This window comes from Drosophila innubila (genome assembly GCF_004354385.1).
Source record: "Drosophila innubila isolate TH190305 chromosome 2R unlocalized genomic scaffold, UK_Dinn_1.0 1_C_2R, whole genome shotgun sequence".
Taxonomy (NCBI): domain Eukaryota; kingdom Metazoa; phylum Arthropoda; class Insecta; order Diptera; family Drosophilidae; genus Drosophila; species Drosophila innubila.
In genome coordinates this window covers 1,045,772-1,061,546 of record NW_022995374.1, presented here as the reverse complement: position 1 = coordinate 1,061,546, position 15,775 = coordinate 1,045,772, and the positions used below count along the sequence as shown (strand labels likewise).

Genomic DNA, 15,775 nt, shown 5'->3' with positions numbered 1-15,775 from the left:
AATAAATAGGCACCAGACTTTGCGTTTTTGATTATCCAGATTTAATGGATTAAGTAAAGTGGATTGTGTTATTAATGAATTAAAATTCAATTTTATAATCTTATTTTCTAATTGAATTTTTATTTCTACTGACTGTAGTCTACATTATATATATATAAAAAAGTTTAAGAAATTGCGTTTCGGGATTTGCAGATTTAATGGATTGTATAATGTTGATTGTGTTATTAATGAATTAAAATGCGATCATCAGTGTCCCAGTTATTTGATGGACATCAGGTTAGGAACAACTTTCGTTGTTTGTTGCATTTAACAACCGCAATCACAACAACAGGTGCAATAATCTTTGAACCAAGCACAAGTAAATAAACAAAAACGCTGTGAAAGTGACAAAACCCGGCTTTAAAAAAAAAAAGAAAATTAAAAAAAACCCCTTCCAATAATATATGTGTACAATAGCTTTAAGTATACTTAAAAGTCAAGCAAAGCAATTGGAATTGGGCGTTGAGAATTTGAGAACAGGAACGTCAACTCATTTGGTTATTTTGAAACTTGGAAGCCGCAATAAAAGGCCGTTACAGGGCAACGGAAGGCATCAGTTGAACCGAAAGCATCGAGCTTCAAGCTTCACAACAAATCACAATCAAACCTATACTAAAATACAGGGTATCAACTTCGAAGATGCGTCTAACGCTTTTGGCACTCATCGGCGTGCTCTGTCTCGCCTATTGCTATGCTCTCAGTCCGGAGGATAATGTCGAGCAGATCGGATTGCTGGATGTGGCCGACTCTGGACAAGGTCATGCCAATGAGGGCGACCGAGAGGCCCGACAGTGGGGAGGCGGCTGGGGAGGACGCGGCGGATGGGGAGGCGGACGCGGCTGGGGAGGTGGCGGCGGATGGGGTGGACGAGGAGGATGGGGAGGCGGTGGCTGGGGAGGCCGAGGAGGATGGGGTGGCGGCTGGGGAGGACGTGGCGGCAGATGGGGTGGTGGCTGGGGCCGTTAATCTGATTAAAGCCCCACGAATACCCTTCCTGCCAACGCAACCCTGCGTCCAAACACATTTCAATATTCACCGAATTCTATGTGTATGTAAATAAAGAACATTTCCAAAAAAAATATCACTTGATTGCAGTTCATTTTTTAATCAAGAAAGTTCCTACTTTTTCAGGCTTGAAATAAATTCACTTTAGGGTGCATCGATTGATTTCACTTAAATAGGGTAACCCTACGGTCAATCTTAGTCACAGCACTACATTAGATTCCCTTTAAAGGATTTTTAATATTATCCTTAATGTGGAAGTCATTAGCTTTTCATATTCAATGCGAAAGCGACGTTTAATTATAGTCATTAAATCGATTAAAACTATTTGAATTCGCAGCGATAATTATATGCTCATTATCCCACAGTGCACAGTGGTCGAAGATTGAAGCAGTCCAAGTGTTCACTATTACTAAAATCTATAGAAATATTATGCCTTGATTAAAATTGGTTGGAAGTTTTCTTTGAGTCACTGTGCATCATTAAAGACTGGAAAATCACTATAAAAGCAGCATTCAGTTTGACCACAAATTATTCGAGCTAAGTGTTTTGCAGCATGAACAATTTGAGCGGAAAGTTTTTCAAGTTGCAGGGATTTTATTTCCGCATTCTAGGATTCGACTTATTATCAGGGATGCAAAGCTGGCTCCATCCCTGGAAGACACTCTGGAGTATGCTCTCATTATGCATAATGCAGGTAATGATGGCGGCTTTTGTCTTTAAGAACCTGGAGGATATTGAGAAGGTAACCGATGCATTGGCGGGAATGCTCAATAACAATCTGGCCTTGTTCAAGTTTGGATTAATAATATGGCTGCACAAGGATATAAGCCGCATAATTAACAATTTGCAGAGTATTCTGGCAACAGGTAATAAAATTCAATTCGATAATTCTCAAAATCATAAGTTTGGAATTTGTAGAGTGCGAGAGTGAGATTCCAGCTGAAATTATAAATCAGGAGAATCAGCGGGAACAGCGAATTAGCGGTTTCTATTCCAGCTGCTTTGTGCTAGCCGGAATTCTAAGCGCCTTGAAGCCCATTATGAGAGTTGGATTTATCTTCTTAAGCACTGGCGAAGTTTTTCTGGAGATGAACATTCCTAGCGCGTAAATTGATCAAACAGCTTTAAGAATACAAGTCTCATTTGCTCTCCTCAATTTCAGTTATCCTTGGGACAATCAAAAGCCCTACAACTATCTGCTATCCTGGTCATTGCTAAGTGCTGCCAGTTTTGGTGTCGTTCTCCCCACAGTCTGTATAGATACACTAATCATATCTTTAATTTACAATTTAGTCGCATTGTTCAAGACGGCGCAGCATAAAATTCAGCTAATTGTGGGGAAAACTCCACAGGAAACTCAGGACCGACTGCACTCCACACTTCATCTCTACAAAGTCGGTCTTGAAATTAGCGAGGCATTGAAATATTATTTCCGCCTCCTCATCTGCATTCAATTGGTGATGGCCTCAATTCACTTATGCGTACTCAGCTATACCCTTTCAATTAGCTTTGGACAGTCACAGATGCTCTTCTACATCGTGTTTGGAATCGCAATCCTGGTACAACTCTACCTATATTGTCAGTGTGGTGAATATCTGAAGACAGAGAGCAGTGAATTCGCCAGAGCCATCTACGATAGTCCCTGGTACGAGGCAACTGTAATCAATCCATCCGTTGGACGTTCTCTACAAATCGCAATGATGAGAGCCCAACGGGGAAGTCACATTGACGGTTACTTTTTTGAGGCCAACATGGAGGTTTTTCTGTCGGTAAGTATGTTAAATATAAATATATAAATAGCTCTTTATCCTGACTGACTCACTAATTCACTGAATGATCATTGTGGATAAAAACTTTGTTCTTTTTGAGATATCTTAACTAAACTTAATCCCCTTCTCGAAACACTCGACATTTTTGTGTTTTTTTTAATATTCTAATTAAATTTAGTCTTGAAAAATATAAAAAGTGTACCTCAATTCTGCACCTCATTTTCGCGTTGCGAACCGAGGGTTGGCGAGTGAAACGAGCAGGGAGCCAAGTGCCCTCTTTATTAATGTAAAAAACAGTACTGTAGCTGATTCTTCTTCTACTCCACAGATTGTTATGACAGCCGGATCATATTTCACTTTACTACAGTCACTTTCTTAAAAAAATCGGATTTATTAAAACATAAATAATTACTTATTTTAAAATATTGTTAACAGTTATATAGACGATAAAAATCCTCCTATTATGCATCTGATCTTAATTATTTAGTGTTAAAGGGCAATAGCTTTCAACGGCTAATGTTTTGCCTTTGTCTCTCAATGTATAAAAATGAATATATAAATAAATAAAGAAAAAATTATATTCACACATTTTTCATTTATTCATACACACACACCAACACACACACATATACAGAAATGTGCCGAGTCCGTAAATCGATGGGCTTATAATCGATTAAATTGTGTATAAGCTGCAATTATTTCTGCATTATTCCTACAGTGAAAACTGTTTAAGTGCAACTATCTTAAAATATTTGTTTTTATTAATTTTTATTTCCCAATGTGCAGAATTTACACAGTAGAATTTTGTATACAGTTTTAGTAATTTGTTTGAATGTTTAGTATTTAAATATTTTTTGTATTATTTATTAAACTTAAAAATTTATTTTAAGAAAAATAGTTAGTTTATTAATGCGTAGTCTTGAAATATTTTTATTATTTACTAAATCCTTATAAGTATTTTAATCACGTCGGTCTCGGCTTTAGACCAAGTTAAATGATTGCCTGGGTTAATTGAAGGCAATCTGAATTCGAATTAAGAAAGGTGTTATTAAAACCATTAAATATTCACCATTTTTGGAAAGACTCGTTTATAAAAGACGTCTTCGATTGGAAAATGCTCAATTTGTTAATTGAAATTGTAGAATGCACACGCTGACCGAGGACTTTCTAAAGGTGCAGAGAATATATTTTCGGATCTTGGGATTTGATATCGTTAAAGGCAATAATGGTTGGCTGCATCCTTGCAAAACATTATGGGTTCTGATTTCATTGGCCGCAGTGCAGCCCATGATTGTGGCCTTCAGTCTGAAGAATGTGGAGAACGTGGACCGACTGACAGATGGCTTGGGATCTGTACTCGTCAACCTCTTGTCCCTGTTAAAGTTCGGACTAATTATATGGCTGCATAAGGACTTTAGGCAACTAGTTGACAAATTCCAAAATATGCTCTCGAGAGGTAAGCGCTTTAAATCACTCTATTAGCCTTCTTAGACCCTGTACTTAGAAAGTAGACACGGTCTTTAGAGTTATCGACATCACAAAGACTCTGAAAAATGATTTTAGCCACTAAAAAAAATGTATGACAAAAATATACACACTTACAAAATGAAGAAAATTAATTTTACATATTTTGTTTGAAAAATAAGACCAATTTTTGGACCAAATTACTAATATTAGGGGCCGGTTTTTCATTGTCTCCTTAATCATATTTTATGTGAAAAGTGCATTTTGTACAGAATAAATACAGGGTCTTTCACCGTCGGGTTCTCTCGACTGTAGCTCTTGTTAACAGTTTTAAACTTAATATTTGTAGAGTACGAGAGTGAGGTTTCAGCCAAAATAATAAGCCAAGAGAATCGCCGGGAACAGCGTGTTAGCGGCTTCTACAAGAACAGCTTCGTGCTCACGGGAGCTTTGTCCTGTCTGATGCCCATTGTAAGCATCGTTCTCTTCTATTCTCAAACTGGAGAATGGCAGCTACAGTTGACATTTCCCTGCATGTAAGTTGTGTCCAACAAAAATACTGAACTGTTGCCAAACTAATATTAACTTTAGTTATCCTTGGGACAATGGGAAGATGTACAATTCGCTGTTCTCCTATGTTTTGTTAGTGAGTGCCACTACTGGCGCCGTACTGCCCACAATCTGTGTGGACACTTTCTTCACCGCACTTACCCACAATTTGGTTGCCCTGTTCAAGACGGCACAGTATAAAATGCAATTATTTGGAGTGGTTCGTCTGGCTGAAATCCTGCTACTCTACAGAAGCAGCCTGGATATGAGTAATGCCCTAAATCGGTACTTTCGTCTCATCATCTGCATGCAATTGGTTGTCGCCTCTCTTCTGCTGTGTGTTCTCAGCTATACACTATCCGAGAACTACGCACAGCCCCAGATGCCCTTCTATGCCGTCTTCACACTCACGGTGTTGCTACAACTCTACATTTACTGCTATTGTGGCGAGTATCTGAAGACCGAGAGTAGAGAATTCGCCAGAGCTATCTACGATAGTCCCTGGTACGAGGCAACTGCAATAATTCCAGAGATTGGCCGTTCTCTGCAAATCTCAATGATCAGAGCCCAACGGGGCAGTCACATTGATGGTTACTTCTTTGAGGCCAACATGGAGGTCTTTCTATCGGTAAGTACTTCAGTTTAAATCGTCAAATGAATTTAAAACTGACCTTTCTTATTTTCTTTAGATTGTCATGACGGCCGGATCCTATTTTACTTTGCTACGCTCAATTTCCTAATGGAATATATGGCAGTAAATATTACTGAATTACTTAAGTGGTTGTTAGTATTTTCTTATTTTCATTATGAAAAATATATTTTCTTTTTCAAGGTATATAAAAAATATGTGTTATTTTAAATTCTTACTTTATGTAACTTTGTTTAAATACTGTCAATGATTAACAAGGCATGGTAAAATTCACCCGTGGACCAATGTCTGTGGACATTTTCGTTTGTGTACTCAAACATCGATAATTTTACATCCCTAGACAAAAGTAATAATTGTCAAGCATGCGTTTCACAGTACTCGTCCTTTTTTTAAAATAGATTTTTTTAAAAATTTGAATTTAATTGTGCCAATATGTGTCTAACAAATAAAATAGACCCTTTGAATTTTATATATTTTCATATTGTCTGTTTATATGAAAAAATAGATCTTAGAGATAATAATGTATAGATACACGAAATCCCTATTAAAAAAAAATAACAAGAATTTCTGATTAGTATTTAAATTGCCTTAAAGTTTATTCTGTGCGCTGATTTGTAGAAATGTGGGAGAAAAAATGTTGTTCTGAATGAAATTAAAAGTACAGATAAGGATTATAGCATTCAAATTTTTATTGATAAGCTGTTAAAAATTAAAAGAACTTTTTCTTTCGAGTCCGATCCCATCCACAATAAATCTTAAAATGCTCAAGATCAAAATCGGTTTTTTTTTAAATTGAGTAAAGAGAATAACAAATTGTCAAGGTTAAAGTGAGGTCTACACTAAGAGAATCGGGAGTGCACTTATTCCTTGGATTGGTAAATTATTTTGTTGGTTATTCCTGAAAATTAAACTATTGTTATTTTTGTTAATATCACACAATGTAGTAAAAATAAGTAGCTCAGTTTTATCTCCGATGCAATACATCAATAGACATATTTTTTCGCAGTGTACTGAGAAAATTTTGCTCTCTCGTCTACTACGAAAAAAACATTGTGCTTAAAAACTTTGTGTCGGTTCCAAATGTTTTCAGTCTTTTTGAAAGGGGCTTTGCCGATAGACCGTATGCTCATGTTTTTCTAATTAAGTTTAAAGTTTCGTTTGATGATATTTCAATGGATCAATTTAAACTGTTAACTTCATTTGCAAGAAAAATAGATTCAGCACACTGCTAAAATTAATTTAAATCAAAATTGTTTCTTAGTGTTTGGTATTTTAATTGCGACTCTAACTGCGAAGGTCACAAGAATATTAAAGCTGGTGAGTAAATTTGATGAGTATAAAAAAAAGTTCGCAACAAATGCTCTCTCTCTTAGAAATAAAAACCACTCAAACTTCGTTCTTCTTTGGCTTGACCTTCGCTCACCCGATCTGCGTTCTTTCTCGCTTGCTCGGTTTATTATTCTTTCAACTCGAGGCCCTTTGCTTCGTAAGAACTCGGCAAACGGTCTTCTGAGCATGCATGTACATATGTATGTGTGCTGTGCGTATGAGTTGATAAACATATGTACACTGATAGAAAAAACACATAGTGAAAACACATATAACCATATTTGATTTTATTATTTTACATTTAACTTGAAAACGTATTAAAATTAAATATAATATACTTTAACTTAACTAAAAAACGAAATAATAGGAAGACGTTTATTTTGAGTCCGGTGGCTTAGTGGCTAGAGTGGCCGACGTGCTACACACAGATCCTTTTTAGTTCGAATGCCTGAAATTAAAAAATAAAAAACAGTAAAAAAACAAAGTTAAAATAAAAAATAAATTGAAAAACAAAATAAAATTAACACAATAAATAAAGCAAATTGTATTTGAATTTTTTTTTCAATTTAATACAATGTCATGTTTGTTTTTTAAATAAATACTTAAATTAAATATAAAATATATATTTAAATTGAATATATTCATATTCATATAAAATACATAGTTTTTCAGTGTTCACGACATGGTGCTTATCAGCATAAGCTTCATATGGATTTGTTTTGTGCGTCATCTTCTAAAAATTTTGACCTCAATGGGGAACAAAAAAACAATTTGGTTTGTAGGAAATTAGAAGTTAAATTTAAATTTATATTGATAGAATATTGGTAGACCTGAGTGTAAATTTCAAGATCGACTAAATAAATTACACTAAATGCATTTTGAGAGTGTTTGTATGTGTGTGTTAAAACTATAATTGATTTTTGGGAAGTACGAGATTAAAACGTTGTGTCGATGTTGCTATTATTTTCTTGCAGTCATGACCAGAACAAGATCAGAGTCACGACTTTTACCGGTCATTATCCTAATAATTGGACTGATATTTGGAGGAGGTGTTGCTGCCGTTTGTCCTATACAATGCCAGTGCACCGAGCATTCTGCGGACTGTTCCCGTAGAGGACTAAGCGAATATCCCAGTTTTAATAATGCGAACATTTCTGATTTGGACTTGTCGGGCAATAACTTCACGAAGTTTCCCAGCCAATACTCTAATCTAATGAAACTTAACAGTCTGGACTTGTCTGACAATTTTATTAATAAACTTGACGTCGATGCCCTTAAAGGTTTTAAATCACTAAGGACTTTGAACTTGGCCAAAAATTTGATAACAAGCTGGACAGATATCAATGCAAACGTGTCATTTATATATGCACCAAAACTGTATACTCTTAACCTAAGTGGTAATAGTTTAGGAAGCCTTGGCTTTAGTGAAGGTCTAATTAGCGAAACACTTGGCAATTTGGATATTTCGTCGGCTAACATCAGAACAGTTGACATAAATCTGAGAACTCAGCTGCCAAAACTCAGAGCTTTAACAATGGTCAATAATAATTTGTCGCAATTGATACAATTTCCCCAAATTTCGTATTTAAGAAGCCTTGATCTTAGTAATTGTAGCCTAAAACAATTTAATTTGTCCTACATATATATTTTGAATAGATTAGATCTATCACATAACCCGGCACTTAACTTCAGTGGAATGGATTTAAGGGATCTGATAATTCTAGACCTATCCTATTGTAATCTCAGTAAGATAGATCTCAGTAACTTCGCGAGTGTCCTTCGACTGAGTTTGCGAGGCAACGTTTTCGAATCCATTAATTCAATCACCTTGGCTAATAATTCAAAATTAAGGAACTTGGATCTATCTGAAAATAATCTAACTGGCATAGAAAAGTATAGCTTCAATTGGCTTGAGGAACTGAATCTATCTAAAAATAAGATTAACCAATTGAATGAAAACATAATAAATGGCATTAATTTCCTAAGAACCTTAGACTTAAGTCACAACAATATTCAGAAGCTGACGGGCATCGAGTCATTTGGGTTAGAAACCATTAACCTGAGTTATTGTAATATAACCACAATTGATAGAAAAGCCTTGTCAGGACTGGGGCATATCCGGGAAATAGATCTTTCTCATAATTTGATTAGTGAAATTCCTGATCAAATGGAATCTACATTTTTGACGAAACTGGATTTGTCCAACTGCGAGTAAGTTATTGACATAATGTTAAATAAGTAAAAGACATTTCTGACCTTAATTATTTTTCTTTTTTTACAGGCTTTCCACCATAGGTGACAAGAGTTTTCAGGGATTTCCCGAATTAATGAATTTAAATTTGAATGGCAATCGGTTGTCGAATCCAGTTAACTGTTCCTCTTTTCGACACAACAATTATTTGGAACAAATCGAGCTGGGCGATAATTTATGGAATTGCACTTGCCAATATCCATTATTCCTAAAATTCCATAAATTACTCACGTCTAATCAATTAAAAGTAAGAGGCTAGACATTTTTGAAATTCTTCAATTATTTACTGATTTGCTTAAACAGATAATGGATCAGAATGATATCAGCTGCAATTCACCAATCTGCATTAATGAGGAAAAATCAAATGTCTGGACAATAATACTGCTCACCACCTTGGGCAACTCTCTTCTGGTCCTTTTCTTTTGGTATTGCCTGAAAATAATACGTAAGCGAATGCAGCGTGTTTATCGTAGAGACTTCTTAGTAAATTACAATGAACTGAATCCGTAAGTCTTAATGCAATATAAACTTATGAAGTCCGACTGAAAGATCTTTTTCCCATTTAGAATGGATCCAAGTAATTAAATTCTGCTGGAAACATCGTCAACAACTCTGCTGTAAGCCAAAGACGCAAGAACTTCAGTCAAGGAATGACACAACTCTTCCTTTCAAATGAGTTAACATAATAACCCATATTGTTTTTTTTCATACCGATCCCAAGAAAAAGAACCAACAAACACTTTCTACGCTGCCATTTATTTTTACTTATTATTATATCTTTGAATATACTGAAATTTATAATTTTTATTGTATTATTTAATAATACATTACTTCAAATCTGAGTCTTAGAATAATTTATTTTCGACGTATCGTTTCTATCCAAAAATAAAAACGAACTTGATTTGCCTATGGTATCCAGGAACATACATTCCAAGTTTGAAATCTCTAGCTCTTATGGTCTCTTAAATCGACGAATTCAAACAGACGGACGGACAGACAGACAGACGGACAGACAGACGGACATGGCTATGTCGACTAGCTGTCGATGCTGATCAAGAATATTTATACTTTGGTTTTTTTTTTGAATTGAGTAAAGAGAATAACAAATTGTCAAGGTTAAAGTGAGGTCTACACTAAGAGAATCGGGAGTGCACTTATTCCTTGGATTGGTACATTATTTTGTTGATTTTTGCTGAAAATTAAACTATTGTTATTTTTGTTAATATCACACAATGTATCAAAAATAAGTAGCTCAATTTTATCTACGATGCAATACATCAATAGACATATTTTTTCGTAGTGTACTGAGAAAATTTAGCTCTCTCGCCTACTACGAAAAAAACATTGTGCTTTAAAACTTGGTGTCGGTTCCAAATGTTTTCAGTCTTTTTGAAAGGGGCTTTGCCTATAGACCGTATGCTCATGTTTTTCTAATTAAGTTTAAAGTTTCGTTTGATGATATTTCAATGAATCGTATTGAAACTGTTAACTTCATTTGAATTCAAGAAAAATAGATTCAGCACACTGCTAAAATTTATTCAAATCAAAATTGTTTCTTAGTGTTTGGTATTTTAATTGCGACTCTTACTGCGAAGGTCACAAAAATATTAAGGCTGGTGAGTAAATTTTATGAGTATAAAAAAGAGTTCGCAATAAATGCTCTCTCTCTCTCTTAGAAATAAAAACCACTCAAACTTCGTTCTTCTTTGACTTGACCTTCGCTCACCCGATCTGCGTTCTTTCTCGCTTGTTCGGCTCATTATTCTTTCAACTCGAGACCCTTTGCTTCGTAAGAACTCGGCAAACGGTCTTCTGAGCATGTATGTATGTGTGCTGTGCGTATGAGAGGGTTAACATATGTACACTGATAGAAAAAACACATATTGAAAACAAATATGACCGTATTTGATTTTATTATTTTACATTTAACTTGAAAACGTATTTAAATTAAATATAATAAACTTTAATTAAACTAAAAAACAAACTTAAATGTCAAATGTTAATAGGAATATAGTAAATGTCAGATTTTAAAAGAACCCGAATTAAAATTTACCAGGGGTCCTATAAGCTTGTGCAAATGTATGTACATACATACATTGTCTATAAATATATAAATAGTTTTTTGTACTTATCAGCATAATTTGCCTATAAACATGTTTTGTGCGCCAATTTACACACAGACATTTTGACAACATGACTGGGATACAATTTTGTTATGCAAGCAATTCAAAAGAAAAATGATAAGGATTATGGCAATTTAATTTTTATTGATAAGCTGTTGGTAGACATTTTTATTTCGCATCCGACCCCATGAAAATCGAAACTAAAATCATTTGTTATATGTGTGTGCTGAATTCATAATTTTTTTTTTTTCTTCTATTTTTTGAACTACGTCTTTAAAATGTCGTGTCGATTCCGATTGATTTCAGTCTTGAAGAAAGAGGCTTTGCCTGCGGTTCGTGTGCAGTTGAATAATCTAGTTTTTCCTTTAAAAACTACATACATACATCAACAGTTCCCAGTAGTTTGGGGTCAACAAAAATTAGAAGAATTTTAAAGCAAGTGAGTAAATTTAATGAGTTATTAAATAAATGCGGCGTGTCCAATTATCAATTTTTTAATGAACTTAACAAAGTTCAAGCTGTTTATAATATTTTGTATTATAATTGAAAATTAAATGTAAATAAACCGTTTTTGCGTCATTGTCAAATAATTTAAATCGCTGTTTGTAAGCAATACAAGCTCCTAAAAGTCTGTAACGGGTATTCCTATAGTCGGAGTCTTGACTATAGCCTTTCCGATTAGTTAAACTAAAAACCTAATACTGTTACTTATCTTTTTTGCAGACATGTCTTCGACCAGATCAGAGTCGGGGCTTTTACCGATATTTTTTCTAATATTTGGACTGATATCTGGTGGAAGTTCTGCTGTCGATTGTCCTGTGGAGTGTGAGTGCTACTGCAAGGACGATTTCTTATATGCGAACTGTTCCCAACGAGGTCTTACTGAATTTCCCAACTTTCGCGGAGTTCCTGTCGATAAATTGGATATGTCGGGCAACAAATTAACGACGATTTCCAGCCTGGACAAAAATTTGACGAGACTTACGTATCTGAATCTGGCTAACAACTATATAAATAATCTACAGTGGAATGCCCTTAAAGGCTTCAAGGCTCTTCAGAACTTAAACTTGGCCAACAACTCGATTAACAGCTGGGCAGATATTATCAAAGAAGGCTCCTTTAGTCATGCCCCAAATCTGAGGTATCTCAGCCTACGTGGCAATAATTTAACCAGCTTAGGCTGTGACCGAGTTTTGATAAGCGAAACAGTATCTGAATTGGATGTTTCATCGGCAAACATTAGCACTGTGAACGTAAATTTGAGAGATCAGCTGCCAATGCTCAATATCTTGCATATGGCCAATAATAACTTGTCGCAACTGAATCAATTTCCCCCAATTCCCCTAAAAAAACTTGATCTTAGTAATTGTAGCCTACGACAAATTAATTTGGACTCTATTTCAGATAGTCTGCTTACATTAAATATATCATTTAATCCGGCACTGCAGCTTAACTTCAGTGAAACGCATTTCAATTACCTGAAGACTCTAGACTTATCCTACTGCAAACTCGATAAGATAGATCTCAGTAACCTCTCGAGTGTCAGGGAATTGAGTCTGCGGGGCAACTCTTTAGAATCCTCTAATGCAATATCCTTTTCTAGTGATTCAAGTTTAGAATCCTTGGATCTGTCTGAAAATAGTCTACGCGTTATAGGCAACAATAGCTTTAGTTCGTTAAAGCTACTCACGCATTTAAATTTGTCTAACAATCAGATTAAACAATTGGATGAAACCATGATAGAACCAAATAGATACCTAGCTTACCTAGACTTAAGTCACAATAATATTCAGAAGCTGACGAAGATCAACTCCGCAAATTTGTTGAGCCTCAATCTGAGCTGGTGTAATATCACAACAATTGAGAGCAATGCCTTATCAAGACATGGAAATATCTGGTCATTAGATCTTTCTCAAAATTCGTTTACTGAAATTCCCAATGATTGGAAATCTGATACTCTGAAGTATCTGAATTTGTCCAACTGCATGTAAGTCGATGCCATTATATAATATATAGAACAGACATTTCTGATCTCTTCTGTCTTTCTTTTTCTACAGGCTTTCCACCATTGGAAACAATAGTCTCCAGGGATTTGGACAACTGGCAAATTTACATTTGAATGGCAATCGGTTCACGAATCCCATCAACCCTTCCTGTTTTCGGAATAATCGAATTCCGGAACAAATCGAGTTAGGTGATAATCCCTGGACTTGCAATTGCCAAGATCCAATATTCCTTGAATTCCGTAAATTCGTCACAGCTAATCAATTAAAAGTAAGTAGTTATAAATTGCAGAACTTTACCCAGTTAATAATGTTTTAATAGGTAATGGATAAGCAACATTTGCTCTGCAATAAAACCGGAATCAACCATGAAAAGAAGTTCGTGGATGTCTGCATCAGCATCCCTGAGGAAAAATCGAATGTCTGGTCAACAATAATGCTCACCATTTTGGTCATCTCTTTTCTGGCCCTTTTCTGTTGGTATTACCTGAAAGTAACACGTAATCCAAGACACCGCAACTATCGCAGAGGAAACTGGGAAAGTTATAATGAACTAAATTGCCCGTAAGTCTTAATGCATTATAAACTCATGGAGTCCGACTGAAAGATCATTCTTCCATTTAGATTGGATCCAAGTAATTAAATTTTGCTGGAAACATCGTCAACAACTCTGCAGTAAGCCAAAGAGACAAGAACTTCAGCCAAAGAATGACACAAATCTTCCTTTCAAATGGGTCAACATAGTACCCCATAATGCCAAATGTTCCTAGCGATCCCAATTATGAAGATCCACTAAAAGCTCGTATCAAAATTCGAATAATGCATTACTTTAAATTTAATTTTTAAATTCATTCAAATAAAATTTAATTAAAAGATTTATACCTAAATAAACAACAAAGTTGACATGTAATATTTATTAAGTCCAAACTAACTGCCATTGAGAACACAGATCCAATTTCCATCAGGAATATTTTTATGATTATGATATAATAATATGTCGTACGAAAATTGACTGTTTGATTGATTGACAAACTACTTTAATAAAACTTCAAAAGCAAACTTTGATACAAAAACTTTTATGAATTTAGATTGAAAACTATTTATTTCTAAAAACAATAGAAAATATTTGCATTTAACGTTCACAATTTTTATAATTTAAATTAATTGGCGCGTCAAGTTTGTTTCAAAGTTTAGCATCGATAGTTTCGATATAGGGTTGTGTCTATGCTAAATTGGGTGGAAATCTTAGCTTAGTTAAGTTAAAGTGTTCATTCGACTGACTCAAGGTGTTTTTATATAAGGTGAGGTATTCCGATTCAGGAAGTTTCGTAAATTCATGAATAAATTAAATTAAATGAAATAAAATTAAATTATGAAAAAATTTAATTAGAAGAGAAATTATATTATTATAAATTTTGATTCTGCATTCAAACTGGAAAATTCATTGCCAATTTTTTTTTTACACTTTTTCCCCTTGACAGCTTTTAAACTATCTGTATCTTTGTGTTAGTTAAACAAATTATAAAACCATTTTACTTGTACAGTAAGTAACGTCTTTATTCAATTTAATAGTTCGCTGTTTTTGTTTTTCTTTTTTAACTTAAATCATAGATAAATACGTTAAAACTACAGCAGTTACAAAAAAATCGTTAATCTTTGTTCCAAATAAAACATTTGAAGACTTATGAAAACTGTTTTAATTTCGATCTGTTGTTTAATATTTCATTTTCATTAGTTTATTTGAATTTATGGCTAATATTATTATTTATAGTGTATTTGTTTCAGTTGTTTTGTAGTTTTGTTGGGCCATTAAATATTTGTTTGCTATTATTGTTGAAGTATGTATTCATGTTTGATTAACGATTGAAACGACAGTTGTGAACTTATTAACTAAAGATAAAAAGATTATCACTTGAGTATGTCTAACAAGCTACTCGATTCTTCTTCTTATTATTCTTCTTGTTTTTGTTTCTTTCAACTATCAACTAAATTCATAGACTATTTATGCGTTGTATATATGTGTATATTAATGGTTACATGTGTGTGTGTTTGCTACGAATTTTAATTCATCAGTATATATAATTAATCGGCTATAACTAGAGTCGGTTGAGAAACTCAACGATTTGGCAAACAGTTTGCAACTCCTTGAGCACATATAGAAACGGTCTATATAGTGCCGGATCTTATACTGCAGGGGATCGATTAATTTTTGGGAAACTTTAGATACGCATATACAATATACAATACTCGTAATCGTTCATATAAATAGATCGTAATACTACAATTTAATGTTTAAAACTATAAGTTTGCTAAGCCACATACATAACTTTAATTCTAGAGTTATCGTTCTTATTTAAGTAGTATCAAAAATGCATGGCACCCATGGGGAACAGAGTTCGTTGAGCACAGAGCTGGGAATAGTTCTCAAAAATTGAAATCGTTTCAATTATTATATTTTTAGTTGCAAATTTCAGTGCTACACAACTGATTTTGAATTTTACATATTTTAACTTCTATAATTTTTAAAAAATTTTAAATTTGTTAGATTTTTCTAATTTTTAAGTAGTTAAAATTCAGTATATTGTAGAAAACAT

The 15,775-nt window shown here is 34.2% G+C and overlaps 5 protein-coding genes across 7 annotated transcripts; all 5 read left to right on the top strand.

The window, feature by feature from the left end:
* Positions 1 to 588: 588 nt before the first annotated feature.
* Positions 589 to 1,123, top strand: LOC117783879 (neuropeptide-like protein 32). Of its 3 annotated transcripts, none has more exons than XM_034621437.1 (2): positions 589 to 952; positions 992 to 1,123. In XM_034621437.1, the coding sequence occupies exons 1-2, from the start codon at positions 679 to 681 to the stop codon at positions 1,003 to 1,005; spliced, it is 288 nt and encodes a 95-aa protein (XP_034477328.1). In that variant the 5' UTR covers positions 589 to 678; the 3' UTR covers positions 1,006 to 1,123. The 3 variants fall into 3 exon arrangements, with proteins under 3 accessions (XP_034477328.1, XP_034477330.1, XP_034477329.1); XM_034621439.1 differs by having other exon boundaries at positions 591 to 864; positions 991 to 1,123; XM_034621438.1 differs by having other exon boundaries at positions 591 to 918; positions 991 to 1,123.
* Positions 1,124 to 1,744: 621 nt separating this feature from the next.
* Positions 1,745 to 3,198, top strand: LOC117785803 (odorant receptor 47a-like). The gene is made up of 5 exons (XM_034624040.1): positions 1,745 to 1,910; positions 1,963 to 2,149; positions 2,207 to 2,277; positions 2,338 to 2,813; positions 3,142 to 3,198. Exons 1-5 carry the CDS (start codon positions 1,745 to 1,747, stop codon positions 3,190 to 3,192), a joined length of 951 nt encoding a protein of 316 aa, XP_034479931.1. The 3' UTR covers positions 3,193 to 3,198.
* Positions 3,199 to 3,956: 758 nt separating this feature from the next.
* LOC117785802 (odorant receptor 47a-like) lies at positions 3,957 to 5,566 on the top strand. Its single transcript, XM_034624039.1, has 4 exons — positions 3,957 to 4,269; positions 4,627 to 4,813; positions 4,869 to 5,454; positions 5,516 to 5,566. Exons 1-4 carry the CDS (start codon positions 3,957 to 3,959, stop codon positions 5,564 to 5,566), a joined length of 1,137 nt encoding a protein of 378 aa, XP_034479930.1.
* A 1,154-nt stretch (positions 5,567 to 6,720) lies between these two features.
* On the top strand, positions 6,721 to 9,834 carry LOC117784623 (slit homolog 3 protein-like). Its single transcript, XM_034622419.1, has 5 exons — positions 6,721 to 6,792; positions 7,779 to 9,015; positions 9,086 to 9,302; positions 9,359 to 9,561; positions 9,622 to 9,834. Exons 2-5 carry the CDS (start codon positions 7,781 to 7,783, stop codon positions 9,638 to 9,640), a joined length of 1,674 nt encoding a protein of 557 aa, XP_034478310.1. The 5' UTR covers positions 6,721 to 6,792; positions 7,779 to 7,780; the 3' UTR covers positions 9,641 to 9,834.
* Positions 9,835 to 12,082: 2,248 nt separating this feature from the next.
* Positions 12,083 to 14,247, top strand: LOC117784590 (leucine-rich repeats and immunoglobulin-like domains protein sma-10). Its single transcript, XM_034622355.1, has 4 exons — positions 12,083 to 13,165; positions 13,236 to 13,452; positions 13,504 to 13,745; positions 13,806 to 14,247. Exons 1-4 carry the CDS (start codon positions 12,105 to 12,107, stop codon positions 13,822 to 13,824), a joined length of 1,539 nt encoding a protein of 512 aa, XP_034478246.1. The 5' UTR covers positions 12,083 to 12,104; the 3' UTR covers positions 13,825 to 14,247.
* Positions 14,248 to 15,775: the final 1,528 nt, after the last annotated feature.